Source organism: Salvelinus sp. IW2-2015, linkage group LG5 (genome assembly GCF_002910315.2).
Source record: "Salvelinus sp. IW2-2015 linkage group LG5, ASM291031v2, whole genome shotgun sequence".
NCBI classification, from domain to species: domain Eukaryota; kingdom Metazoa; phylum Chordata; class Actinopteri; order Salmoniformes; family Salmonidae; genus Salvelinus; species Salvelinus sp. IW2-2015.
This window is the reverse complement of record NC_036844.1, coordinates 18,962,717-18,989,550: the sequence shown is the minus strand read 5'-3', so window position 1 is coordinate 18,989,550 and position 26,834 is coordinate 18,962,717. Positions and strand designations below refer to the sequence as shown.

The following is a 26,834-nucleotide window of genomic DNA, read 5'->3' as shown; positions in this document are numbered from 1 at the left end:
GTTCATACATGCATAATCTGAGCGGAATTACTGTTTTACCTCATTTAGCCACGAAATCCCTTGTTTAAAATTGACTTTTTCTGGAAGCTGTGCCATTTTCCCCCACATGGGCCAGACCCCAAGCAATATGAGTTCAATACAATGGGCTTCAGCCCCTCGTCATTTGAGTGACATCTAGCAAGAGGCACATGATGCACGCAGAGCGAGGGAGCAATGATGTGGAACACGTGCACATATGTGTTGTAGTACGCAATTTTCAGCGACCACTTTTGCCTTGTGCTACTTTCCGAAATACTGGCCAAAAACTATATAAAAGTACCGGAGAATCTTTCACTTAGCAATGTTTTTGATTTAGCTGGATATTTATGCAAATGTCCAGTCCTTCATGATTTTTTATTTAATTTAAATTTTTACTTCAAGAACCTTAACGCCATAGTGTAGTATGCAGAGCTGAATTACCCCCTGACACATGAGTGTTTGACCTGTAGTTTTAGAGCAAACAGGCCTCACCAACCTCGGGCATGTTCCCTGAGCATCAGAATATCCTCTGGCATTTCTTCTCTCATGGACCTAGCCTGTCCCAAACCCCCTTGACAGTCAGCAACAGTTGTTTTGTGAGGACTATACTAGTCTTCTAGGCACGAGCCTTTCGCTAGGTAGTTGATTTCTCAGTGTGCGGCTCACATTGTTGACATACCACCCCGACATTTCCCAGAAAGAAGGTTTAGCTCTAGGGAAGAGGGGGAGCCCTCACTCACCCAGTCTGTGGCTCCATACCCAGTTCAGCTCAGCCCTAACTGGGATCAGGAGCCATGTTGGAAAGCTGTTGTTTTTTCTCCTCCCCTGTCACTTTCAGAGGCAGGCAGGAAGCTCTGTGTGGTGGCACTGAAGTAGATAATGATGCCTGAAGTTGATGGAAGGCTCTAATTGTCAGCCTCTAATTTGCGACTATGTTGCCGAAACTACTTTTTTAGTGGCGGAGGAGGGGTTTGGGAGAAACTGGCCTCATGCTTTTGTGTGGCGTTTGGATTTGAATGTCAATCTGCTGAGAATACATGTAGTTAATTGGTGTATGCAAGAGGCAAATTTCGGGTGAGGAGTTGTAAGCAGTGTTTTGTCAAATGTGCATGTGATGCTACTATAGCTAGTTTCATAACTAGGTAGTTACTGCCTTTCATTTTCCTTCAGATGTAGGGGACTGAGTAAAAATGTCTCTTGACTACTAAAGGTCAAATAAAACCTTTCTAATGATATAACTAGTTTAATTATCTAGGACCGGTTATGTGCTGCTATCAGTGTCCTCGCCCTCCCTCTCCTCTATCCCTCTTGTCTCCTCAGATTGCGGCGAAGATGGGAGGTGACCAGATGCCCCACATGAACAACTCTTCTCCAGTCCTAGACCCCTCTCTCTACGGCTACGGAGGCCAGAAGCGCTCAATGGATGATGGAGGTAAGCCGGCGGTGGCAGTGCGTCTCCACTCTCCCTCAAGCACCATACAAAACAATCCTCCAGTTTTAAAATGAGCCTTAACACTTATCCCATTTACAGTATGCTCAACTGGGTACCCTTCAAACGGCTTTGGGAAAGAGCGCTGCACCCGAGTGTGAGGGTCCTTCTGGTTTTTATGCAATCCTACCGTACTTGTTGAGGACTGTGGTACAACACTTACAACACTTAAGCCAAATACAGTGTTGGCTGAATCAAACCCTCTTGTCTGAAGAGCCATTGCAAACACTATGAAGTAATTGATTGGTCCACCTTAGCTTTTTAAATCCACTCCATATTTCAGCTGTCTTGAGACTGGTGTAGCCAACTGACCAGGATAACCAGCGACCCCCAGGTCAGGAGATCAGTCGTGACGGCACTACGTAATGTGAGCTCTTGTCACTTGTTTATGTATATTCCGTCTCGTAGCCTATTTGTGGAAGGTGTAGGAGCTAGCCAGTATGTTTGTCGAGCAATGGGGCCCACTGGATAGCAGGTCTGTTGCGTTTTGAATGACATGTAATTGTACTAGTAGTGGGCTGGCTTGGATCGGTGCTGCCTTGTGCCAATGGGAGGGGAAATGTGGAAGTGGGAAGAGTAACCACTAGCCAGGAGGAGTTGGGAAGTGCTCTGCCTCTCTGTAGCTCGATTCAGACAGAGCTTTCTCCTCCTCGTCCTGTGTTATTTCAGGGCAGGATTACTGTCCAACACCACAAAGTAAATTAACTGTTAGGTCAGAACAGAAGCAGATCCCTAGTTACCCAGAGGCCATTGAGGGGATTTCTCATTCTAACCCTCCCTCCTCCTGCAGCACAATGCTCTAGCTGCGACAGATATGATTGATTGACACTGGTTGCTTGATAAACCGCAAACTGCAGGTTACATGCCTCCAAAGCTGTAAGGGATTTAAAAAAGGCCAAATGCAGCAAGCAGCAGCAAGTGAAACAGGTTTGTGGTTAGAGGCAAGTCCACCAAGTAGAGAAAATAACTGTGCTTCTAGAAATGTGGATAATGCTGATTGAGCTCATATCAGTTGTTGCTATTCATAAAGATTCATTTTTGTAACTATTGTCATTATGGTTACTTTTTGTTATGCTAATGACCAATGAAGTGTATTTACAGATGAAAACAATTCAATAGACAGCACAACTGATCTGGATTTCATTGTAATTGAGTGAGCCCTTACATTAAGGATCTTGCTGCATTGGCTTCACGTTCACCCTTCCAGTGGTTATAGGAATTGTAATTCTGTGGTGTTAGTGTGTTTGCCACATCTTGCTGCAGAATCAGTTCAGCAAATGGGCTGCAGCTGCTTTGAAGGAATTGCAGGGGATGAGATGAGACCAGTTCATGGGGGGGGGGGGGGTCCTTGATGTGGAAAATTACCTTCCAAGCTTACAGGCCCAGTAAAAGCAGGAGCAACAGAAGTCAGCTAAACCTTATGTAAGGCTTTACTCATGACTTAACTCCAGCCTCTCGCTGAGGAAGCAGTTCTGTCTGAGCGTTTATGTTATAAAAGAGGAAACGGCTTGGCCTAATCTAATAAGGGGTTAAGAGGTATTGTCTGATGGTCACAAAGGTCAGTGTGAACATGGTTTTACGTTTTTGCATTGAAGCCCTCGATTCACATTCCGGCTCAATTCTGTTTTGCTCTCGCAGTTTGAAACCTGGCAAACTAGAAATGTAACTGAACTGTATGTGTTTTCATTTTCCAACATCTGCATTTTCTTTTGGGCCTCTAGCGCTGGGTGTGTTTCTGATTTCAAATGTACACTGTATTTTGTCTGCGAAAGAATTCATGACTTGTCCTAATACTTGTGTCTAAAGTGTGTATCTGTCATTGCTCATAGTTTTCCCACTCTGTAGGTCAGTATTTTCCTGTGTACTTTACTCCGTCTGTTTTAGAAGCATATGACAATGGAACACTCAGTAAATTTGAACTAGCCTATCTTGTTTACCAACAAAATGTTTTCAATTCACCAAGCATGTTTGACAAGCTGTCCTTAGTTTCCACATTATTATTGTTATTATTATTATTGTTGTTGTGTACGTCGGCGGTTGATTCTTCTGGAATTGTAGCTAACCCGTAAGGGTGTGGCTTTGCAGAATGGTGGAATGTTTTGTGTGGTTACCCATATGCACCCAAAATGTAGATTTGGGCAATTTTGTGTCTGTGAAGCGGAAACTCCAGTCAGTTATTGTCCTCTTAACCTGTCATGGTGTGGTATGTTTTTGCTCTGTATGCATGGCTGAATAAGTTGTGTGCAATTCTGGTGGATGTTTGGCTGGCCAACTCACTTGTTTTCAACAATTTGCTCTTCAGTTTCTCAAGGTTAAGCTACACAAAATATGAAATGTAACAACAGTCGGCTGTTGTGCTGTATAAATATATCTGTCATCCCTGTTAGGTCCTTAATGGTCATTTTTAAATAGTACAAGTACCATTTAACACCATTTAAGTTAAGCGCAAGTCCTCTGCAGTGTAATGTCTGTGTGAATTGACACCACATCGTACATGCTTTATATTCATAGGCATTTAATTTCTTTACCTCAATGCATTCCCAACAACTAAATATGTGCAAACGACCGTAAAAATGTAGTGAACCTTGTAGATATCCGTTTATGGTGTTCTGTCAGTAGCACCATATCATTCAGTGACCCTTTAAGTCCACTGCTTATTGCAACCTGTCAAAATGTATGTCTGTGCTGATAACCAGTGACCCGGGTACTATCTCTGAACCATGCACACGCCTCATTTCCATAGCTGTGCACACCCCTGCTGTGTGTCAGACAGAGCCATCTCCATCTGTTTTTTTTTATCCAATCCACCCGGAGTCACTTCTCTTGGTCCTGCAGCCACAATGGTTATTCTGTATTATTGAGTTTTTGCAGTGATTGGAGTTAATTTGGTCTCAAGCTAATTGTTTTTCCCCTTCCTGTTTTCCTATCATATCGTTTCTCAGTAGGTAACCAGCTGGGTGGAATGGTACATCAAAGGTGAGACTCATCTTCTCAAATGACTTTGTATTGATGGATGTGTGAGTAGATATTGATTTAACAGTAGATCAATCAGGCTATGAACCTCACTATTGCCCCTGTATCCAGTAGCATTTCAGATAGGCCCATGTCTTGGCCTATTTGTTCTGCAAGCAACTCTGGGGTTTTAGTCAAACACATGTTCTTCTTGTCATCAAACTTGGCACAGAATGACACTTTCAAGAATTAAAGGGATACCTAGTTTGAAGTTTTCATGTCTCGAGTTGAGCAGAGTCCATGTTGTGTAGAAATCGGCAGGCATCAATCCAAATGAATAGGAAGTATGGGCGCAACCTAAGATGCAGTGTTTCCCCTATATAAATTTAGCCGAGGTGGGCCGCCACTCCAAAAAAAGATGATGCATTTATTTATTTTTCGTGACTTTAAAACGTTTTCAGTGTAAACTTAAACGACTCAAACCAGATATAATGTATGTAGTGAAGATAATGGATCATCTTTGAGAACTAACAATCACCATAATAAAAACTAGACGGGCAGAACCTAAAATAAAAAGTCCTGGCATGGAGCCCCCCATTTGATTTTATGTTTGAGTCAGTCAGATAGCATAAGAACATGGCATAAGCCATTTAGCCTTCTGTGTCGCTCTCCCTATCCCCCAATTCCTTAGACCTCTGAAGCAGAGGTTCTGTTGTCTTTAGTTCCTGTACGTCTATCTGTAATACTATTGGTTATTAATGCTTTTTTTTTATTTTATCAAACAGCTCAATGTTTATGAAGTGGTTTTAGATGAATTGCATTTTGTTCTTGACCTGCTCTGGTGAGATGCAGTACTGACTCTCTCCTCCCCAGGGACTCTGGGAGCATGGCCTCTCAGGCCATGAACACTCCCTCTCTGGTGCCTACATTATTGTCTTGTTAATATCAGTATTGCCTTGTAACTTAAGCTTTAGGCCTTGTATAATGTATTGTTCATTTTACAAAGTTATTAAATAATACTTGCATTTTGCGTTCGCTTCTCATCGCCATTTTTTTGATCCTAGTCAGCAAATTTTGTTTTTTTCTCAGCCCCGTTGCAAAATGTGTAGGGTTGCAGGAAAATCACTTTAAAACAGCAAACATGTCAGGTTATCTAAAGTTTTGGTCAGAGACGGTGCCATTGGCCATGCCCACTACCAAATCAACCCCCCCCCAACCTCACTTTGTCATTGCTGCTGAAAAAAATCCTAGGGAAACACTGAGTTGTATCTTTGGGTTGAGGGTGAACTATCCCGTCAAGCTTTCATAAGTATAATAATAAAATCCTATAATTTGTAAGTAGGCCATACTACATCACAGTAGATAGTGTATATACCCTTAATGGTTTTGTACTGGGGCCTCGGTCATTGATTGTCGTCGTGGTGTCTTGCAGAGCTATTATGACAGAAGACTTCAAAGTGCCTGATAAGATGGTTGGATTCAGTAAGTAATGCCATTTAGCTGTTGATAATACTCCCACACACATTTTAGTGATTGTCTCCAACTTACAGTACTCACATGAACTGTTTGGGGTCATTTTAAACAAATGCGGGCTGGGATATTGACATTTTAACTGTTGTAATTCCCTTTCCTCTCACCCACACTCAGTCATTGGAAGAGGAGGAGAGCAGATCACGAGAATTCAGTTGGAGTCAGGCTGCAAGATTCAGATAGCTGCAGGTAAGTTCTGCCTAAAGAAGAGACAGTGGCCCGCTATACCTTAGTTTGTCATGTCGGTACTTGACTGAGTAGCTACTAAGGTCCTTCCTGTTATCGGTGATAGCGTTTCCAGGAAGCCCAGAAGCACACCCTGAGTACGAGGCAAGCTCATAACACAACCTGCTCAACAGGTTCAGCTGAGAGAAACTGAGGCCTTGTCAAATCCTATCTGCAACCATATATACGCCCACAATGAATACATTGAGTCATTTTGTAGTGAAATAACCAATGTGACTTCATAAACATGAATCAATAATAAGGTAGCATATAGACTGTTAACATGGAGGTGTGTATAATGGAGCTGTGTGTTGTGTTGTGTAACAGACAGCGGCGGCATGATGGACAGGGCCTGCACCCTAACCGGAAGTCCAGAGAACATTGAGTAAGTTACAGCACATTCTCCTCAGGGATTTGGTACCTTGCTTATGGCTACATAGTGATCAGATGGAAATATATTGTAAGGAACCATGTCAGCTCAGCAAAGTGGCACTAGAGCTGGGTGATGACCATATGGATTTTTGGCCATAAATGTACAAATTTTGTGATAATGGTAAATCAGCGGTTTAATTATGATAAATATTTTTTTGGGGGGAGGTCATATCACAGTAGTGTTGTAGTCGAGTCACTCAAGGTCCAATCCTGTGTGCTCGAGTCCAGGTCCAAGTGCTCTAGTCTAAGTCACTGGGTCTGTGTGAAACCAATAGTAATGTGGTCATGATTGCCTGTAATAGCCTATGAAACAAGTCCTTCTCACACAGGCTAACACACTCTTATATTATGTTCAATAGTTATGTCTAATCGGTAATGCGGCTTTGAAGGGATGAATGGTCTCTACGGAATTGGATATTGCTCCTGTCAGATTGACCATATTATAATTAGCAATAATTGTGACAGGCTCTCGGCTACTTTTTTGTAATTCCCGTTTATTTGTGTAGTTTTTTTTAATTTATTCCAGAGTGAAAACTAAATGGAGACTGGGGAAATTGGGAGGGTAGAGCGAGAGAACAAATTCGAAGACGACCTACTTTTCAATACTCAAGGGGAGAGGGACAATAGCTAGACTGCTTTACTTTTAAACGCAGTACTATAGTTTTCAATTTCATAAACAGTTTGTTTTTTCATAACCAGGCAAAGCTAAATGGTAGGCTGGTGACTGGTGGTTACAGAGAAGCAAGAGAGTCGCTTTGGCGTCTTGTCGCCTATGAGCGGTGCCTGCCTGTCTGCCCACATGTCTTTCTCTTCCACAGCTCACCAGCTCATGTAGGCTGCGTGTGCTGGTGTGGCGAGTCCTTCCCACTGCTAGAGAACAGAACCCTCGTTGCTGAGCACACCCAGTGTTGCTAATATTCTGCTTATCATAGTAGCCAATCCAGTCCAAGTGCAAATACAAGTCACAAGAAGGCCCCAATGGTCGAGTCACAAGTCGTGAAAATCAGAACTTGAGTTTATTGCAACAGTGTCACAATAAATGGAACTAATATGCCAGATAACAAAAAGGGGTTCCCTAGACAAAACATTTTTCCAGTGCCAAGTAAGACAACTGAGATGGTAGCCTATGATTGATAAAGTAAGCAGTTACATCTAATATATCTTGGAAATGCATGATTTTATATTTTGATGTGCTACCTCTAAAAATATTATCCAGAATTATCTGATTTATTTTTGGCTCTAGAGAATTTGCTGAAATCTTTGTCCATATTGACGTATAGGTTATATTATTCACCAGCTGATAAACAATTAGCTAGATTGCTAACTCTAAATATTATATTATTGCTATATAGCAATGTAGGCTAATTGATTCATGTATCAGTAAATGTAGGCTAATGTCCCACAAAAGCTTTCCAGCGCTATGCCTAAGCTATGTGATGTAGGCCTATTCACTGTGAAAAGCACGCTCTGCTCCGCAGGGGCATAAAACCCATACAACACAGCCTACACTGGTTGTAAAGTGGTGCCATGAACTCAATATTAAGAGGTGAGAAATACATGATATACTCTCAGAAAGCTGTCACTCTCTGCTCTGTAACTAGAACATTGGTTGCTTTGAAAACTGTATTTTTCCCGCAATAGCATTTTGAAGAAAGGTCATATGCTGATGCTTCTCCGACTGCATCTCTCCCTCTGTGCACGCAGTGGGGAGAGGGAGTGGGAGCCAGCAGCCGGCAGTGAAACGGAGACCGGCATATACTTTCATAGCAGGAATCAACATAATGCATAGACTACTGTTGACCAAATAATGCTTTTACAATCTACGGGAACGTTGTGTAGCAAAATCGGCCACAATTACAGACCTAAGCAAAATGCTTCGGCAAGAGGAAGGCTGTGTCGGTTTATCGTACTGCTCTACACGGCGCCCTCCTGAACTCCACCATAATGACCAGCACCGGATGAATGGTCTAGTGCTGTTATTAGGTGGCACCACCTTACAATCCCTTGACACTATTCAATATCTATTTTTTTGCACATGGACAAACCCATCAGGTATAGTTTGTATGCATGGTCTGGCTATTTATGAACATGGACATGAGTGGACTGTGCCCCTCTCCCACCAGGCAGGCCAAAAGGCTGCTGAGCCAGATTGTGGACCGGTGTCGGAACGGCCCGGGGTTCCACAGCGAGATGGACAGCAACAGCGCCATCCAGGAGATCCTCATCCCTGCCAGCAAAGTGGGCCTGGTCATTGGCAAGGGAGGGGACACCATCAAACAACTGCAGGTAGGAGACGCTCAGAGTGGATTCTGTGGTTGAAGCACACGTGTATTAACATGCGCCGGACTTAGTGATTCGTTTTTAAAGGCTAAATAAATGTCTTATGCCACTGTTTTGGGTTATTGACGTTAACTACATTAGTTTAGGCAGTTCTTCAAAAACCGTGGGTATTGAAATGGAGGAAGTTGTCAATAAGCAGTGAGAAGATATCTACTAGTTTGTGCTTCATTGTCAACATTATTCAACCATCTCACTTCCTCTACATCTGGAATAGGAAGTTCAGATTTATTTTGACCTGTTTGCTCCCCACAGGAGAGAACCGGAGTGAAGATGATGATGATCCAGGATGGCCCCATGCCCACTGGAGCAGACAAACCCCTGAGAATCACCGGGGACCCCTACAAAGTGCAGGTCAGTCAGTGCCTGAAACCTGGATCCCCTCTTTCTTATCCAACTCCACGCCTGCTCGTGTGCTCAACAAAAATATAACGGCAACATGTAAAGTGTTGGTCCCATGTTTCATGAGCTGAAATAAAAGATCCCAGAAATGTTCCATATGCACAAAAAGCTTATTTCTCTAATTTTGTGCACATATTTATTTACATCCCTGTTAGTGAGCATTTGTCCTTGCCAAGATAATCCATCCACCTGACAGGTGTGGAATATCAAGAAGATGATTAAACAGCATGATCGTTACAGGTGTACCTTGTGCTGTGGACAACAAGGCCACTCTAAAATGTGCAGTTTTGTCAAAAATCAAAATGTCACAAATGTCTTACGTTTTTGAGGGAGCGTGCAATTGTCATGCTGACTGCAGGAATGTCCACCTGAGCTGTTGCCAAAGAATTGAATGTTAATTTCCCTACTATAAGCCACCTCCAACGTCATTTTAGAGAATTTGGCAAGATTGCCAACTGGCTTATCAACCGCAGACCACGTGTAACCACGCCAGCCCAAGACCTCCATCTGGCTTCTTCTCCTGCGGGATGGTCTAAGACTAGCCACCTGGACAGCTGATGAAACTGAGGAGTATTTCTGTCTGTAATAATGCCCTTTTGTGGGGATAAACTCAATCTGATTGGCTGGGCCTGGCTCCCCAGTGGCTGGGCCTGGCTCCCCAGTGGCTGGGCCTGGCTCCCCAGTCATTTGAAATCCCTAGATTAAGGCCTAATGAATTTATTTCAAGTGACTGCTTTCCTTATGAACTGTAACTCAGTAAAACTGTTGAAATTGTTGCGTTTTCTATTTTTGTAAAGTATAAAAACTTGTCGGAGATGACCAATACGTTTGAAAGAGGCAAGGAGAGAGGATTCAAGGTATCAATCAGCCTTTTTGTATATTACAGTTAAAAGATGTTAACATTTCTCTGCTGGTGGCATGGGTGTTTTGCAGCAAGCACGAGAGCTGGTGGTGGAGATCATCCGGGACAAGGACCAGGGAGACTTCCGGGCCAGCAGGGGAGACTTTGGATCCAGACTGGGGGGAAGCAGTCTGGATGTGGCAGTCCCCAGGTTTGCTGTGGGCATCGTCATTGGCAGGAACGGAGAGATGATCAAGAAGATCCAGAATGACTCTGGGGTCAGGATCCAGTTCAAACCAGGTGAGACCGCTCCCCTCTACTAAAGGCATAGTCCAGTGTGCTTGGCTAATACAATTGTAATGTTAGTGATGGCCTCAATCTTGAATCAATCTGGAATCTCTTGTTTGCCTGTCTTGTTCTTCAATCGACTCACATGGTGGCTGTAACAACAAATGTCTTGGAGAATCTGTAATGTTCAGTGAGGCTGTGCCATGATTACACTTCAAAGCGACTTAGTCATAAATGCATACTTATTCCCTATGGGTGGTCCTGGGAATCAAACCCACTACCCTGGCGTAACAAGTGTCATGCTCTTCCAACTGGGCTACAAAGGACCATGTTTAATGTAACAGTTCTGACTAGTGTCCCCCTCTCCTTCAGACGATGGCATCAGTCCTGACCGGATTGCCCAGGTGATGGGCCAGTCTGACCGTTGCCAGCATGCAGTGCACCTCATCAACGAGCTGGTCCAAACGGCACAGGTACAGGTACAGCACTGATTCCACTTTTCTACTTTAAATATTTTGCCATGAAATTAACAACCCCTTATGAAACGTATCAGATTTGTTCACTCCTGCCTTACAGTATTTCTGAAGTAAGCTATGCCCCCCTTAAACTCCTTGTTGCCTGTGTACCAGGCCTCCCCAGCCCATTCTCTAGCTGGCTGGCTCCCGGACAGGGCCAGCCTGGCCCCCTCTCAAGCTTCTCTGGACCCCCTAGCCCTGTGGCTGGGTGGTGGGGGGGACCTCCTCAGACAGGTGTACAGACAGGTAACAGGGCAGTGGGTCGCCACCTCCTTGCTAGTTTCTGTCACCTGACCCCCACTGCCCCTGAGCAGAGAATGTACACTGGGTGGGTGAGCTTAGTCTCTGAGTCTCCAACCCTAGAACATACAGAGACTCCCACATGGTGGCGCTCTTGGTCATATCCCATGGTTTACTCTTTCTATTGGGTCGAAGGTAAAATAATGCAAGTCACACGAATTTGAAGAGAATGTCTATCTGAGCTGTTTAATTTGACAAGACTTTGCTGCACTGGTGATACTTGGGGGGGTGCGTGATAGAGGGGAATGGTTGAGGTGTGTCAAATGTTTGTGCTGTGGTGTCTGTCTAGGAGCCTGTTCTCACCCTCTGGTTCCTCTCTACAGGAGCGGGATGGCTTTGGGAGTCCCGTGGGGCCCAGAGGCCGGGGCAGAGGCCGCGGAGACTGGAACATGGGTGCTCCCGGTGGACTGCAGGAAGTGACATACTCGATACCTGCCGACAAGTGTGGCCTGGTGATTGGAAAAGGTGAGAAAGCAAACGCTGTGAGTAAATTATTCTGCAAGCTTTACATTTGGGGGTGTCAAGATCCATTACCAACAAAAACAATCTTTGTCATTTGGATGCATTTGTGAGTAAAGCAAATAACCCATTTAAAGTCCTACTCTGGTCTCATTTTCACCTCATTTAACACCTGAGTTAATTAACAAAAGGCACATCTCAATAAGTGGTCCAGGTATGACATGGAACAAGTGGGGGGTGTGGGGATTTCCTTGTTTCTTCAATATTGTTCCTTAATCAAGGTGGGAGTCCGGTGACATCATCAGACCAACTCCTTGAAAGCCCTACTCGAAGTTCAGTTGAGCAAAATAGTGTTTATTTAAAATAAAATAAATGGACATGTTTTGTTTTTTTACCCTTTAGTGTGTGTACTTCCAATAGGAAAAGTTAAAAAAATTAAAAAAAATGTTAGAGGACATCCCCAACTGTGCCTTCTCGGGGAAAACCAAGCTTTTTAATGCATGATGTCGTCTTTCAGTCGGTTCTTTCTTTTACCAGCGGTCTTCATCACTTAAGAGGCATACGCAATTTATCAAGAACCTTGATTATGCCCAAAGTGAATCATTGCCAGGCCATTAGCTTGTGCTTGTTCTCTCGTGATGAAATGCCATTTAAAGTTGCACAATGAGCCCGTATGGTGTGGGTCCAGCCACCCCCTCACCTCACCCCCTCCACTGGCTCATGCATGCAGCACAAGTGGCATTCTGTCCCATCCCTAAGGGCTTAATGACAGGGATAATGCATGTAATGTGACATTAATTGTTAAAGGTTCATAATAACAGCCTTCAATCACGTGGAAGGTTTCCTGGCATCTAATGAGGCCCTTTCAGCTCAATGGAGTGGAGTGAGGGAATGAATGAGAGGAATTAGCTTATTGGCCATTCATGCTCACTCCATTGCCAGCTATTTAAAAGTCATTGACCATTGCGCTTACGGAGGAGCCCTGAGTGTGTCCCTGTCCTATGGGTGTGTGTGTACCATGGTGGGCGTGGTTAGAGGGGGGGCTCTTTACCTATGATAGAAACAAGGCAATAGAAATGTCAAGTGGCTTTTGTGAGGTGGGGGGGCGAATAAACCTGGGCGTTGCGTCCCCCTGCGAACCCCCCCTCCCTGCATTAGCATATGAACTGGTCCAATATGACTGTGGGTCTGGGCCCTGTCAGCCTAGCCTTAGAGACTGAGGTGATTAATATCTTTACGATGCCTTTATGCAGCTGCTTGACCCACTGATTACACCCCCAAATACACACAGCCTGGTAACTTGGGGCTCACGCCACCCACCCACACATACAGGGCATAAAATGTACTTTTTGGTCCACCAGCCACTGTGGCAGGTAGATGGATAAAAATATATAAAAGCCTCATTTTTTTTTAACCAGCCAACATTTTTTCCCCTGCTAAAATTACACTAACAAAACAACGGATGAGCATGCTTTGTAATGTTTCTAAAACAATAAATGTATTACTAGTAAGAAGTAATGTGGACTGTCACACAATTTTATTAAACAGTCTTTTAACCAAAATATCACAGATGTGACAAATTCACGGGCGGGAGGTTACCGTGGTAGCGTGGCTCTAGTCATGTTTGTGCTTGTGAGATTGAGTCTGACATGTAGGAGCATTGTCTTCTCTTCCCTAGCAGTTGAAACTCCAACATAGAAAAACCTATGTAAATAGCCACAAAACACAGGGATGAAGTTGACTTGAAGAGACTTTTGTTTCAAGTAAATTAGACCAGCTTTTTTGCCTGTGCATTTCTAAAAATGAAACTTTCACTCAGCTCTGCACACGGGCCCAGCCCCCAGCCAGGCAGTGTTGCAGCGCCAAGGTGTAATAGGCTATGTAGGATTCGTAGTTCTTCGACTTCAACGTTAATTTACCAGCTATTAAACAAAATGTCATATGTTGAAAACCGCTACTGTAGCGTTTATTTTACTCTGAATGTGATCCTACTTGACTATTTTTATTCACAAATGCAAGTGAAATGCTCACACTGTGGAGCCCTGCCAACGTGGCTGGTGAAATACGCATCTGACTCACCAATGCCAAAATCTACCTGCTGGTGTTTATTTTAGGCCCTGCACCCATACCCCCATGCTTTCTTTTCAAATTTAAACATTTTCGCTTTCTTATTAGGTTGAACTATAGGCCTACTGGTTTTCAATTTAAGTATACAATGGTACCATTTCTTTGTCCGTTAAGACCCATACAGAGCTGAACACGCAGCGATGCAGACCCCTCTACGTCGGAGATTATACATACTGACTGAAATGTTGTATATATGTTAGTGCCTGTTGAAAGTATTCATATCCCTTGACTAATCCATTTTGTTACAGCCTGAATTCAAAATGGAGTAAATTTATTTTTCTGATCCATCTACAAACAATACCCCATAATGACAGTGAAAACATGGTTTTAGAAATCTTAGCAAATTTGTTGAATTAAATACAGATATCTCAATACATGTTAGAATCACCTTTGGCAGCTCTGTCAAGTTGATTGTTGATCATTGCTGGACAGCCATTTTCAAATGTTGCTGTAGATTTTCAATCTGATTTAAGTCAAAACTGTAACTAGGCCACTCAGGAACATTCAATGTCATCTTGGTAAGCAACTTGTATATTTGGCCTTATTTTTTTTAGATAATTCTCCTGTTGAAAGTTGAATTTCTCCCAGCGTGTTGGAAAGCGTACAAACAGGTTTTCCTCTAGGATTTTGCCTGTGCTTAGCTGTGTAACGTTTATTTTTATCCTAAAAAAACTCCCTAGTCCTTGCTGATGATGAGCATACCCATAACATGATGCATCCACCACCATGCTTGAAAATAGTGTTGATGTGTTTGACCCAAACATAACGCTTTGTATTCAGGAAGTTTAATTTCTTTGCACTTTTACTTTAGTGCCTTTTTGCAAACAGGATGCATGTTTATTCTGTATATGCTTCCATATTTTCACTCTCATTTAGGTTAGTATTGTGGAGTAACTGCAATGTTGATCCATCCTACGTTTTCTCCTATTACAGACATTACTCTTACTGTTTTAATGTCACCGTTGGCCTCATTGTGAAATCCCTGAGCAGTTTCCTTCCTTTTCAGGCAACTGAGTTAAGGATGTCTTTGTAGTGACTGTGTGTTTTGATACACCTTCCGAAGTGTAATAACTTCACCATGCTCAAATGGATATTCTATGTGTATATATATATTTTTTTACCCATCTACCAATAGGTGCCCTCCTTTGCGAGGCATTGGAAAACCTCCCTGGTCTTTTGTGGTTGAATCTGTGCTTGAAATTGACTGAGAGACCTTACAGTTAATTGTGTGTGGGGGAGATGAGGTAGTGATTCAAGAATCATGTTAAACATTCCATGCAATTTATGCTTTGCATGGTTTGGTATTCTCCTCCACATACTTCTCTGGATTTTGAGTATTTGTTGTCCCATTTTTAATTCTACAAGTATCACTACATACCCAAATGGATGTTTTATAATAGGAAATGTTGCACAAGAAAGTCACTTTACTGAACTGTTATTTCCCAATTGAAGATGACCCAAAATTCATTAATGACATATACTATGTCAATGTAACGTGAATATTTTATGGGGGGGTTAATTGTTTGCGGGATGCTACTCTAGACAAGTCATCTTCCGGCCTCCCGAGTGGCGCAGCGGTCTGCATTGCAGTGTTTCAGGTGTCACTACAGACCCGGGTTCAATCCCAGGCTGTGTCACTACAGGCCATGACTGGTAGTCCCATAGGGCGGCACACAATTAGCCCAGCATCATCCGGGTAAGGGGGGTTAAGGTAAAAAATGATCTTCTGAACATGTGTAAGGTTTTAGACCCATCTCTTTGTTGTGGTTTATGTAAACTGTGGAGATATTAACATTCAACTGAAAGAGTACTTCTATTCTTGTGTCCACAACTCTTATTCAAGGATTAACTTTTTTTTAATAAACTTTCTTGAATTTCATTTGCATTCAGAAACATTCTTGGAGCAGACAAATGAGAGGCAAATGATTGGGCTCCCTGACGACTATTTCGGCGAGTAAATAAACTGCCTCTACCTTCGGTTCTATTGGCGAACGTACAATCACTTGAGAAACTGGACAAGTTCCGTTCGAGACCATCAACGGGACCTGAAGAACTGTAATATTTTGTTTCTCTGAGTCGTGGCTGAACAAGGACATGGATAATTATCTAGCTGGTTTTTCTATGCATTGTCAAGACTGAAAGGCGGCTTCAGATAAAGTTAGTGGGGTTGTTTCTTTTTGTTAACGACAGCTGGTCTGCCTTATCTCTAATGTTAAGGAAGTCTCTAGGTTTTCTTGGCAGAGTAACAATACCTCACGATAAGCTGCAGACATACTATTTACAAAGATTTTTATCTACATTAACAGTGAAATGTTTGGATACCTACTCATTCCAGGGTTTTTCTTTTCACTTTTTTCTACGTTGTAATATAATAAGGAAGACATCAAAACTATGAAATAACACACATTGAATCATGTAGTAACCAAGTGTTAAACCAATCAAACTATATTTTAGATTTATCAAAGTAGCCACCCTTTGCCTTGTTGACATCTTTGCACACTCTTGGCATTCTCTCAACCAGCTTCGTGAGGTAGTCACCTGAAATGCATTTCAATTAACAGGTGTGCCTTAAGTGGATTTTCTTTCCTCAATGCATTTGAGCCAATCAGTTGTGTTGTGACAAGATAGGGGTGGTATACAGAAGATGGCCCTATTTGGTAAAAGACCAAGTCCATATGTCAAGAACAGCTCAAATAAGCAAAGAGAAACAAAATTACTTTAAGACATGGTCAGTAAATCTGGAAAATTTCAAAAACTTTGAACATTTCTTCAAGTGCTGTTGCAAAAACCATCAAGCGCTGTAATGAAACTGGCTCATGATGACCGCAACAGTTAAGGAGAAGCCAGTTACCTCTGCTGCAGAGGATAAGTTAATTAGTTACCGTCCTCAGAAATTGCAGCCCAAATAAATGCTTCAGCGTTCAAGTGACAATTCAAAATCAACTGTTCAGAGGAGACTGCGTGAATCAGGCCTTCATGGTCGAATTGCTGCAAAGAAACCACTACTAAAGGACACCAATAAGAAGTATTGCTTGGGCCAAGAAACACAAGCAATGGACATTAGACCTGTGGAAATCTGTCCTTTGGTCTGATGAGTCCAAATTTGAGATTTTTGGTTTCAACCGTCATTGTGACGCAGACTAGGTGAATGGATGAGCTCTGCATGTGTGGTTCCCACCGTGAAGCATGGAGGAGGTGGTGTGATGGGGCTTTGCTGGTGACACTGTCTGTTACTTATTTAGAATTCAAGGAACACTTAACCAGCATGGCTACCACAGCATTCTGCAGCGACACGCCTTCCCACCTGGTTTGCGCTTAGTGGGACTATCATTTGTTTTTCAACAGGACAATGACCCAACACACCTCCAGGCTGTGTAGGGGCTATTAGAGGAGTGAGTGCAGCATCAGAGGAGTGCAGCATCAGATGACCTGGCCTCCACAATCACCCGACCTCAACCCAATTGAGATGGTTTGGGATGAGTTTTAACTGCAGAGTGAAGGAAAAGCAGCCAACAAGTGTTCAGCATATGTGGGAACTCCTTCAAGACGGTTGGAAAAGCATTCCAGGTGAAGCAAGTTCAGAGAATACCAAGAGTGTGCAAAGATGTCAAGGCAATGGGTGGCTACTATGAAGAATCTCAGATATAAACAATATTTTGATTTGTTGAACACTTTTCGATACTACATGAGACCATATGTGTTATTTCATGGTTGTGATTTCTTCACTATTCTACAGTGTAGAAAATAATAAAAAAATAAACACCCTTAAATGAGTAGGTGTGTGCAAACTTTTGACTGGTACTGGATTTTTCATAGCTGTCTATTTACCGCCACAAACCAATGCTGGCATTAAGACCGCACTAAAGGAGCTGTATCGGGCCAATAAGCAAACAAGAAAATGCATAGCTGCAGGTAGTGCTCCTAGTAGCCGTTGATTTTAATGCAGGGAAACAAATCTTTCCTCATTTTTACCAGCATGTCCCCTGTGCAACTAGAGGCTACAACTCTAGATCACTTTTACTCCACACACAGAAACACGTACAAAGCTCTCCCGCACCCTCCATTTGGCAAATCTGACCATAACTATATATATACACTGCTCAAAAAAATAAAGGGAACACTTAAACAACACAATATAACTCCAAGTAAATCACACTTCTGTGAAATCAAACTGTCCACTTAGGAAGCAACACTGATTGACAATAAATTTCACATGCTGTTGTGCAAACGGAATAGACAAAAGGTGGAAATTATAGGCAATTAGCAAGACACCCCCAATAAAGGAGTGGTTCTGCAGGTGTGACCACAGACCACTTCTCAGTTCCGCATTCCTGGCTGATGTTTTGGTCACTTTTGAATGCTGGCGGTGCTTTCACTCTAGTGGTAGCATGAGACAGATCTACAACCCACACAAGTGGCTCAGTGAGTGCAGCTCATCCAGGATGGCACATCAATGCGAGCTGTGGCAAGAAGGTTTGCTGTGTCTGTCAGCGTAGTGTCCAGAGCATGGCGGCGCTACCAGGAGACAGGCCAGTACATCAGGAGACGTGGAGGAGGCCGTAGGAGGGCAACAACCCAGCAGCAGGACCGCTACCTCCGCCTTTGTGCAAGGAGGAGCAGGAGGAGCACTGCCAGAGCCCTGCAAAATGACCTCCAGCAGGCCACAAATGTGCATGTGTCTGCTCAAACGGTCAGAAACAGACTCCATGAGGGTGGTATGAGGGCCCGACGTCCACAGGTGGGGTTGTGCTTACAGCCCAACACCGTGCAGGACGTTTGGCATTTGCCAGAGAACACCAAGATTGGCAAATTCGCCACTGGCGCCCTGTGCTCTTCACAGATGAAAGCCGGTTCACACTGAGCACATGTGACAGAGTCTGGAGACGCATGACCGGTTTGGCGGTGGGTCAGTCATGGGTGTGGTGGCATTTCTTTGGGGGCCGCACAGCCCTCCATGTGCTCGCCAGAGGTAGCCTGACTGCCATTAGTACCGAGATGAAATCCTCAGACCCCTTGTGAGACCATATGCTGGTGCGGTTGGCCCTGGGTTCCTCCTAATGCAAGACAATGCTAGACCTCATGTGGCTGGAGTGTTGTCAGCAGTTCCTGCAAGAGGAAGGCATTGATGCTATGGACTGCCCGCCCGTTCCCCAGACCTGAATCCAATTGAGCACATCTGGGACATCATGTCTCGCTCCATCCACCAACGCCACGTTGCACCACAGACTGTCTAGGAGTTGGCGTATGCTTTAGTCCAGGTCAGGGAGGAGATCCCTCAGGAGACCATCCGCCACCTCATCAGGAGCATGCCCAGGCGTTGTAGGGAGGTCATACAGGCACGTGGAGGCCACACACACTACTGAGCCTCATTTTGACTTGTTTTAAGGACATTGCATCAAAGTTGGATCAGCCTGTAGTGTTGTTTTCCACTTTAATTTTGAGTGTGACTCCAAATCCAGACCTCCATGGGTTGATCAATTTGATTTCCATTGATAATTTTTGTGTGATTTTGTTGTCAGCACATTCAACTATGTAAAGAAAAAAGTATTTAATACGAATATTTCATTCATTCAGATCTAGGATGTGTTATTTTAGTGTTCCCTTTATTTTTTTGAGCAGTGTATATATATCTCTATATCCTCCTGCTTACAAGTAAAAACTAAAAAAAGAAGTACCAGTGACACGCTCAATACAGAAGTAGTGCAATGAATCGGATGCTAGGCTACATGGTGGTTTCACTAGCATTGACTGGAATATGTTATGGAATTCATCCGATGGCATTGAGGAGTTTACCACCTCAGTCACCGGCTTCATTAATAGTGCGTCGACAAGGTCGTCCCCACAGTGATGGTACGTACGTATCTCAACCAGAAGCCATGGATTACAGGCAACATCTGCATTGAGCTAAACGGTAGAGCTGCCTAAATGTCAGCAAGACAAATGACCTGATCGTGGACTACAGGAAACGGTGGCCGGAGCACACCCACATCCACTTGGACAGGGCTGTAGTGGAGCGGGTCGAGAGCTTCATGGTCCTCGGTATCCACATCACTAAGGAATGGTCCACACACAATGCCTTTTCCCCCTCAGGAGACTGAAAACATTTGGCATGGCCACTCAGATCCTCAGTTCTACAGCTGCACCATTGAGCGCATCTTGACTGGCTGCATCACCGCTTGGCGTCCGGCCACAAGGCGCTACAGAGGATAGAGCTTCCTGCTATCCACGACCTCCATACCAGGCGGTATCAGGAGAATAGAGGTCGACCGATTATGGTTTTTCAACGCCAATACCGATTTTTATTGGAGGACCAAAAAAAAGCCAATGCCGTTTTTTATATATATTTGTAATAATGACTATTACAACAATACTGAATTAACAAGAACATTTATTTTAACTTAATATAATACATCAAATCTATTTAGTCTCAAATAAATAATGAAACGTGTTCAATTTGTTTTAAATAATGCAAAAAAACGTGTTGAAGTAAAAAGTGCAATATGTGCCATGTAAAATAAAAAGCTCACGTAAATTCCTTGCTCAGCTGGTGGCTCAATATTCCCAGTTAAGAAGTTTTAGGTTGTAGTTGTTATTATAGGAATTATGACGCATAGACTATTTCTCTCTATACCATTTGTATTTCATATACCTTTGACTATTGGATGTTCTTATAGGCACTTTAGTATTGCCAGCCTAATCTCGGGAGTTGATAGGCTTGAAGTCATAAACAGCGCTGTGCCTCAAGCATTGTTAAGAGCTGCTGGCAAACGCAGTAAAGTGCTGTTTGAATGAATGCTTACGAGCCTGCTGATGCCTACCACCGCTCAGTCAGGCTTCTCTATCAAATCAGACTTAATTATAATGTAATAAACACAGATACGAGCCTTAGGTCATTAATATGGTCAAATCCGGAAACTATCATTTCGAAAACAAAACATTTATTCTTTCAGTGAAATACGACAAACCATTCTGTATTTTATCGAACGGGTGGCAACCCTAAGTCTAAATATTGCTGTTACATTGCACAACCTTCAATGTTATGTCATAATTATGTAAAATTCTGGCAAATGAGTTACGGTCACACAGTTCGCAACGAGCCAGGTGGCCCAAACTGTTGCATATACCCTGACTCTGCTTGCACTGAATGCAAGAGAAGGGACACAATTTCCATAGTTAAAATAAATTAATGTTAGCAGGCAATATTAACTAAATATGCAGGTTTAAAAATATATACTTCTGTGTATTAAGGCATTGATGATTATTGTTTGGTACATTTGTGCCAAGATAGCGCTTTTGTTAAATCATCACCCGTTTGGCGAAGTTAAAGTAGGCTCTGCTTTGATGATAAATTAACAGCCACTGCATTGATTATATGCACCGCAGGACAAGCTAGTTAACACATGGTTAATGATATTACTAGGTTAATTAGTGATTATGTGAAGATTGTTTATTTTTTATATAAGATAAGTTTAACGCTAGCTAGCAACTTACCTTGACTCATTGCAGCCACAAGGCCCCATTGACGCTGTACTCACGTAACAGGTTGTCTGCCTGCAATGTAATCGGTGTCCAAAAAGGCAGATTACCAATTTTATGAACTTGAAATCGTCCCTAATTAATCGGTCGACCTCTACGGCGGAAGGCCCTAAAAATTGTCCAAGAGTCCAGCCATCAAAGTCAGACTGTTCTCTCTGCTACCGCACGGCAAGCGGTACCGAAGTCTGGAACAAACAGAACCCTGAACAGCTTGTACCCCCAAGCCATAAGACTGCTAAATAGTTAGTCCGTGTAGCTCTTGGTTGACTATCTGCATTAACTGTTTCTTTGCATGAACTCTTGACTCATCACATACGCTGCTGCTACTGTTTATCTATCCTGTTGCCTAGTCATTTCATGCCTACCTATATGTACATATCTACCACAATTACCTCGTTCCCCTTCACCTCGATTCAGTACTCATACCCCATTTATATAGCCAAGTTATTGTTACTCATTGTATTTATTCCTTGTTATTTTTTTCTCCGTTGTTTGGAAAGGCTCGTAAGTAAGCATTTCACTGTTAGTCTACACTTGTTTACGAAGCATGTGACAAATAACATTTCATTTGATTCTCACTTAAGTTTAAGCGCCTGGTTGATTTTCCCATACTGCTGGCCAACTTGTCTGGGCTCCCTCCCCCTTACCCTAAGTCCCTCGCCAGTTGCACTTTATATCCCCTTCTTTTTTGTCCAGCTTACTAAACCAGTCTCAATAATAAGGCCGTATGATGTGGTCCCAGCGAGGCCCAGTTCATGAAATGAATAGTGTGGCTCTTCATTCCCCTCTGCTGTCTGACTGGGGGGACCTCATAATGGCTTCATTAAGGCAGAAGTTTCATTTGGTTGACAATGGGTTAATGGCCCATGTGTAGTCTATTGGCAGCAGGGAAGAGGCTACGGGAGGAGGAGAGGTTTGGATGAGCGTTTTTACTGCGAGGTCAGCTGGGGTCAGCCCAGTGTCAGCCACCAGTGAACAAATGTGTAATTGATGTTGGGACAGCCCCCTCGCTCCTTTCACTGGGATGGCAGGAGGGGGGAGAGGTTGTAATTGTATCCCCCCCTCCCCACAATGCAACATGGAGTCGGGAAAGCAAAAGGAGACTAACGACATCCCAGAAAGAGGATACGCTTTAATTGGTCTCTTTTCTCTGCCAGCTATATTTAATTTCTCCCTGCTGGTTTAATTGCACTCCTTCATAAGTCAGGAAGCTACCGTCTGATTCGTCAGCGTGGGGGAGGAAGTGTTGTCGTCCTTTGTCTCTGATTAGCACGGATGTTAAAATGAATGGGGATGAAGGTGTAGGTATCACTACAACTAACCCTCAGTCGGTTGAGTTTAGGTACGTGTGGTGAAGCCTAAAGGATAGAACCAGACAGCAGAGGAAGAACTGTGGTGGTTTTTAAGAACCAGACAGCAGGGGAAGAACTGTTGGTGGCTTTTAAGAACCAGACAGCAGGGAAGAAGTGTTGGTGGTTTTTAAGAACCAGACAGCAGGGGAAGAACTGTGGTGGTTTTTAAGAACCAGACAGCAGGGGAAGAACTGTGGTGGTTTTTAAGAACCAGACAGCAGGGGAAGAAGTGTTGGTGGTTTTTAAGAACCAGACAGCAGGGGAAGAAGTGTTGGTGCTTTTTAGAACCAGACAGCAGGGGAAGAAGTGTGCTTTTTACTAACTGATTGATTGGAGGTAAAATGTAAACTTGTGTATTTCCTCTTCCCTAAAAGGCGGAGAAACCATCAAGAACATCAACCAGCAGTCCGGAGCGCACGTGGAGCTGCAGAGAAACCCGCCGCCTAACACCGACCCCAACGTGCGCATCTTCTCCATCCGCGGCACCCACCAGCAGATGGAAATGGCCCGCCAGCTGATCGATGAGAAGATTGGGGTAGGTGGTCCTTATATACCCCCCCCCCCAAAGCTATTGTCTGGCCTGATATTCATGAGGGCACATGTCAAAAGGGGGGTGCAACTGGTTCTTGTGCCCCTACCGTCCACCAGTATGTCACCCGGGGTTAAACATGAAGAATCCATCAAATGGACTTAATGGAGTGCGTCAGCGGCCAGCGCTGCCCTTTGGCCTTGCCTGTTCACCCCCGTTTAACCACAAGTGTGGTCTCCTGTCCTTTCTTGCTCTCTCTCGTCTAGGCCTCCGGAATGGGGGGCAACAGCAGTTTTGGTCTGAACCCATTCGGCCAAGGACCAACTACCCCGCATCAGAAGTGAGTAGCTTCTTGGTCTCCCCACTTTTTACCACTGTTACATTTGTCTAACATGCTTTCATCTACCTTCTCGGCTGCTACTTACACTGACCAAAATATGAAAACAATGATTTAACAATTCCCATGCCAACACAATTAGTATAAATATAAACTGTGACCGTAGGTCTCTTAAACTGTCTAACATGCTTATCTCTGTTTTTGTGGTGTTAGTGGACCCCAGACATTCCTGACAGGAGGATGGGGCACAACATATCAGACATGGCAGGCTCCGGGCCAGCAGGACCCCAGTAAGTTAGTTAGGTTCAGGGTGGGATACCCATAACACTTAATACCAATATCGGTCTGCCATTTCACTACAATTCCTTGATATATGGAGACCATGCAATCATCAAAATAATGCTGGGCATAACAGTCCCTCCCAGAGAAATGAAAGAGGACAAAGAGGTGGAAGGAGGACTAAAACTAGCTATGTCTTATGCTCTCTGCTCAGCTTACTGACAAGACTTTGCCAGTTGAACAGAAATTTCCTAGGAATACAAGGAATTGGAGAGATTAAAGACTGAAGGCTGGTTTTCGCAATGCTGCAGTGCATTTAAATTCAACTCGAGAGGGGCAGGGTAGTTCTTGCATTCAAAATGTGACTAACCGTCCAGATATGGGTTTACTTAAAAATGTTTCCTTCATTGTTTCTCCAAATTTCAAAGCCAATTTTCACTTGATGGAAGTTCTAGTTAGGGTTTGGGCTAAGTTTGGGTAGGGGCCACAAGCCATAGGATACAGCAGGACATGTCTGGATGGTAAGCCTCAGCTTCCATTGAAAGACCCTCATGCAGTAACTCTGTCCTCCAACAGTGTTATCTGTCTGGTTGCAGGTCTCAATGGATCCCAGACCGGCCAGATGGACTTTTCCAAAGCATGGGAGCCGTATTCTAAAAAGATAGGCAAGAGTCAGTCTTCTGGGGGAGAACAGAGAAGGGAGCTCCTACCCCTTCTCGCTTGTATAACACCTCTACTTAGGGTTAGGGTTGTGCGCAGTATACACCTCGGAACCAGATCTCAAACCTTCCCCCTGCCCTTGTTTAAAGAAGTTTCGTGCAAAGAAACGTCATGTCACCTTGACACCATTTGACGCTGATGATTGAAGTCAGAAGTTCACCATTTTGGTTACATGTTTGTGCAGCTGGATTGCTTAGTGTATCAATGCCATTTCAAAGGTGTAATGAGCAGACTCTTGATTTTATCACCAATGTACATTAGCATTTGTTTGAATAATTGAATATATTTGAGTTGGAAGAAATGTAATTTATGGAGCCAAACACATGAATTGGGGCGATCTTGGTAGCTGGTTTGGTGTGTATTATATTGACTCATCCTTGTTTTATTGTGCCCAGGTCAGCAGAGCCAAGCCCAGAGCAGTGGCTCTGACTACAGCAAAGCATGGGAGGATTTCTATAAGAAACAGAGTAAGATTACACCCACGTGGCCACTGAACTCCTCCAATAGACTTGCCTTTTTGAGTGCACAACATTGGAGGAAGTAGATTTCTGCTCACTGTTTGATGCTGTCAGTAGTGCTCTATGCTCTGGTGCCTCCAACTCCCTCTCCCCTGACCTTCCTCTGTCACCCCCAATCCTCTACCCTGTGCTCACCCTCTCCCCAGGCCAGGCAGCAGGCCCCGGCTCCCAGCAGAGCTCCCCTCCGGACTACAGTGCTGCCTGGGTGGAGTATTACAGACAGCAGGGGGCCTACTATGGCCAGGGTGCACAGCAGACACCGGCCCCAGGACTTCAGGTGAGAACCCATTCCATCTCTTAGCACCCTCTCCACCTGTTTAACTAAGTGGTTTCTGTAAATAGATGTACTGTAACTTGTAAATGTCTGTCTGTCCATTGTCACTGATGTGAACCTGTTTTGCAGGATCATTAGAGAGGACACCCTTTAGTTGAAGATTTTTGAATCACTGAGAGGATGAAAACAAACCTTTTGTAACAGAGGTTTCTAGATTTGCAACGCCTTGAAGACTTTTACTTTTTTCTTAGTGAGAAACACTAGCTGTAGAATGACTTATACAATTTAAAAAAAGAATATTTCTAAATCAGGAACATTTAATTGTTACTAAATACTTGTGTACACCATTATTTTGAATTGACAATTTCCGGGATCCCTTTTGGACTTATGAGAGAGCTGTTTTGTTTTCTATTTTTTCCTTTTTGATTCAAATTACATTGCCAAAACGAACCCCGGAGTTGTAACTTTTCAGTAAACGCAATATAATCTATTTTTTCTAGTTCTGTTGCAATAAAATCGCAATTATGGGCTTAGCAGTCTTGAATGAATTTTTGTTTTGTCATAAGATGTTTTAAGAATGTGTAAAAATGTTTTCTTTTCCTTTTACAAAAAGCATTTTAATTCAGTGAGATGAAACTGTGATATTTTGTTACAGGAAAATGTATAATTTTGTTGCAAAATACGAAATGTTGGCAAATGGCAGTCAATTCCTAATTTAATTCCTGTTGTGCTTTGTATTGTTTTCCATTGTCTTTTATTGTACTCTGGTTTAAAAAAGGTGCAATATCTTATTTCATTTTTGAAACAAAGATGGATTCTCTAATATTTTGACAGGCGTTTAACTTGTAGTTCTTAGATGAATTTTTTTTAGGCATATGAAAATGTAATGAATAATTTATTACAATGATCTGATATGGGAAAAGGGGATGTTGCATTTTGTGAGTTATTTGCCTTTGCTATCTTGTAAAACTATGTATGTATGCTCAGATACTTGACTAAATACTTTATTTAAAAAATATATATATAATTAAATCAAAAGTTTTTTTCATGGAGTCATTATCACAGGAAAACTGTCCCTGTTTTTCTGTTCTGTTTTCATACTGAAAATGTTCAAAGATCGTGAATGTGTAATTTGAAATTTGATGTTGCATCTTGCTATGGACAAAAATGAGAAATGCCAGGTTTTTATGTATGTTTTGTACCTAAATAATTCAAGACTGCTAAGCCTCTGGATTCTACCTGTGTAATAATTAATTGTAGTTTTTTATATGCTAAGTATTACGATCAAAATTGTCTTATTTGGTACCACCCAGTTTCCCTAATGCCCCATCCAGTACACACTGTGGACTCGTGTACAGTCCAATGCTAAACTTT

The 26,834-nt window shown here is 43.0% G+C and overlaps 1 protein-coding gene across 8 annotated transcripts in view; it reads left to right on the top strand.

Annotated features, from left to right (window-relative positions):
* The window catches only part of LOC111964022 (far upstream element-binding protein 3), a 29,573-nt gene extending 3,244 nt beyond the window's left edge, over positions 1-26,329 (top strand). The window contains exons 2-18 of one of the 8 annotated variants that reach the window (XM_023987674.3): positions 1,339-1,450; positions 4,450-4,483; positions 5,892-5,941; positions 6,107-6,178; positions 6,542-6,599; positions 8,770-8,932; positions 9,239-9,337; positions 10,319-10,526; positions 10,869-10,993; positions 11,144-11,275; positions 11,653-11,794; positions 23,178-23,338; positions 23,599-23,672; positions 23,883-23,959; positions 25,064-25,135; positions 25,333-25,463; positions 25,590-26,329. In XM_023987674.3, coding sequence (XP_023843442.1) covers positions 1,339-1,450; positions 4,450-4,483; positions 5,892-5,941; positions 6,107-6,178; positions 6,542-6,599; positions 8,770-8,932; positions 9,239-9,337; positions 10,319-10,526; positions 10,869-10,993; positions 11,144-11,275; positions 11,653-11,794; positions 23,178-23,338; positions 23,599-23,672; positions 23,883-23,959; positions 25,064-25,135; positions 25,333-25,463; positions 25,590-25,598 — 1,719 coding nt within the window. In that variant the 3' untranslated portion in view covers positions 25,599-26,329. The remainder of the gene's footprint in view (positions 1-1,338; positions 1,451-4,449; positions 4,484-5,891; positions 5,942-6,106; positions 6,179-6,541; positions 6,600-8,769; positions 8,933-9,238; positions 9,338-10,318; positions 10,527-10,868; positions 10,994-11,143; positions 11,276-11,652; positions 11,795-23,177; positions 23,339-23,598; positions 23,673-23,882; positions 23,960-25,063; positions 25,136-25,332; positions 25,464-25,589) is intronic. The other 7 variants (XM_023987672.2, XM_023987671.2, XM_023987673.2 and 4 more) reach the window with 7 other exon arrangements.
* The last annotated feature ends 505 nt before the right edge of the window (positions 26,330-26,834 follow it).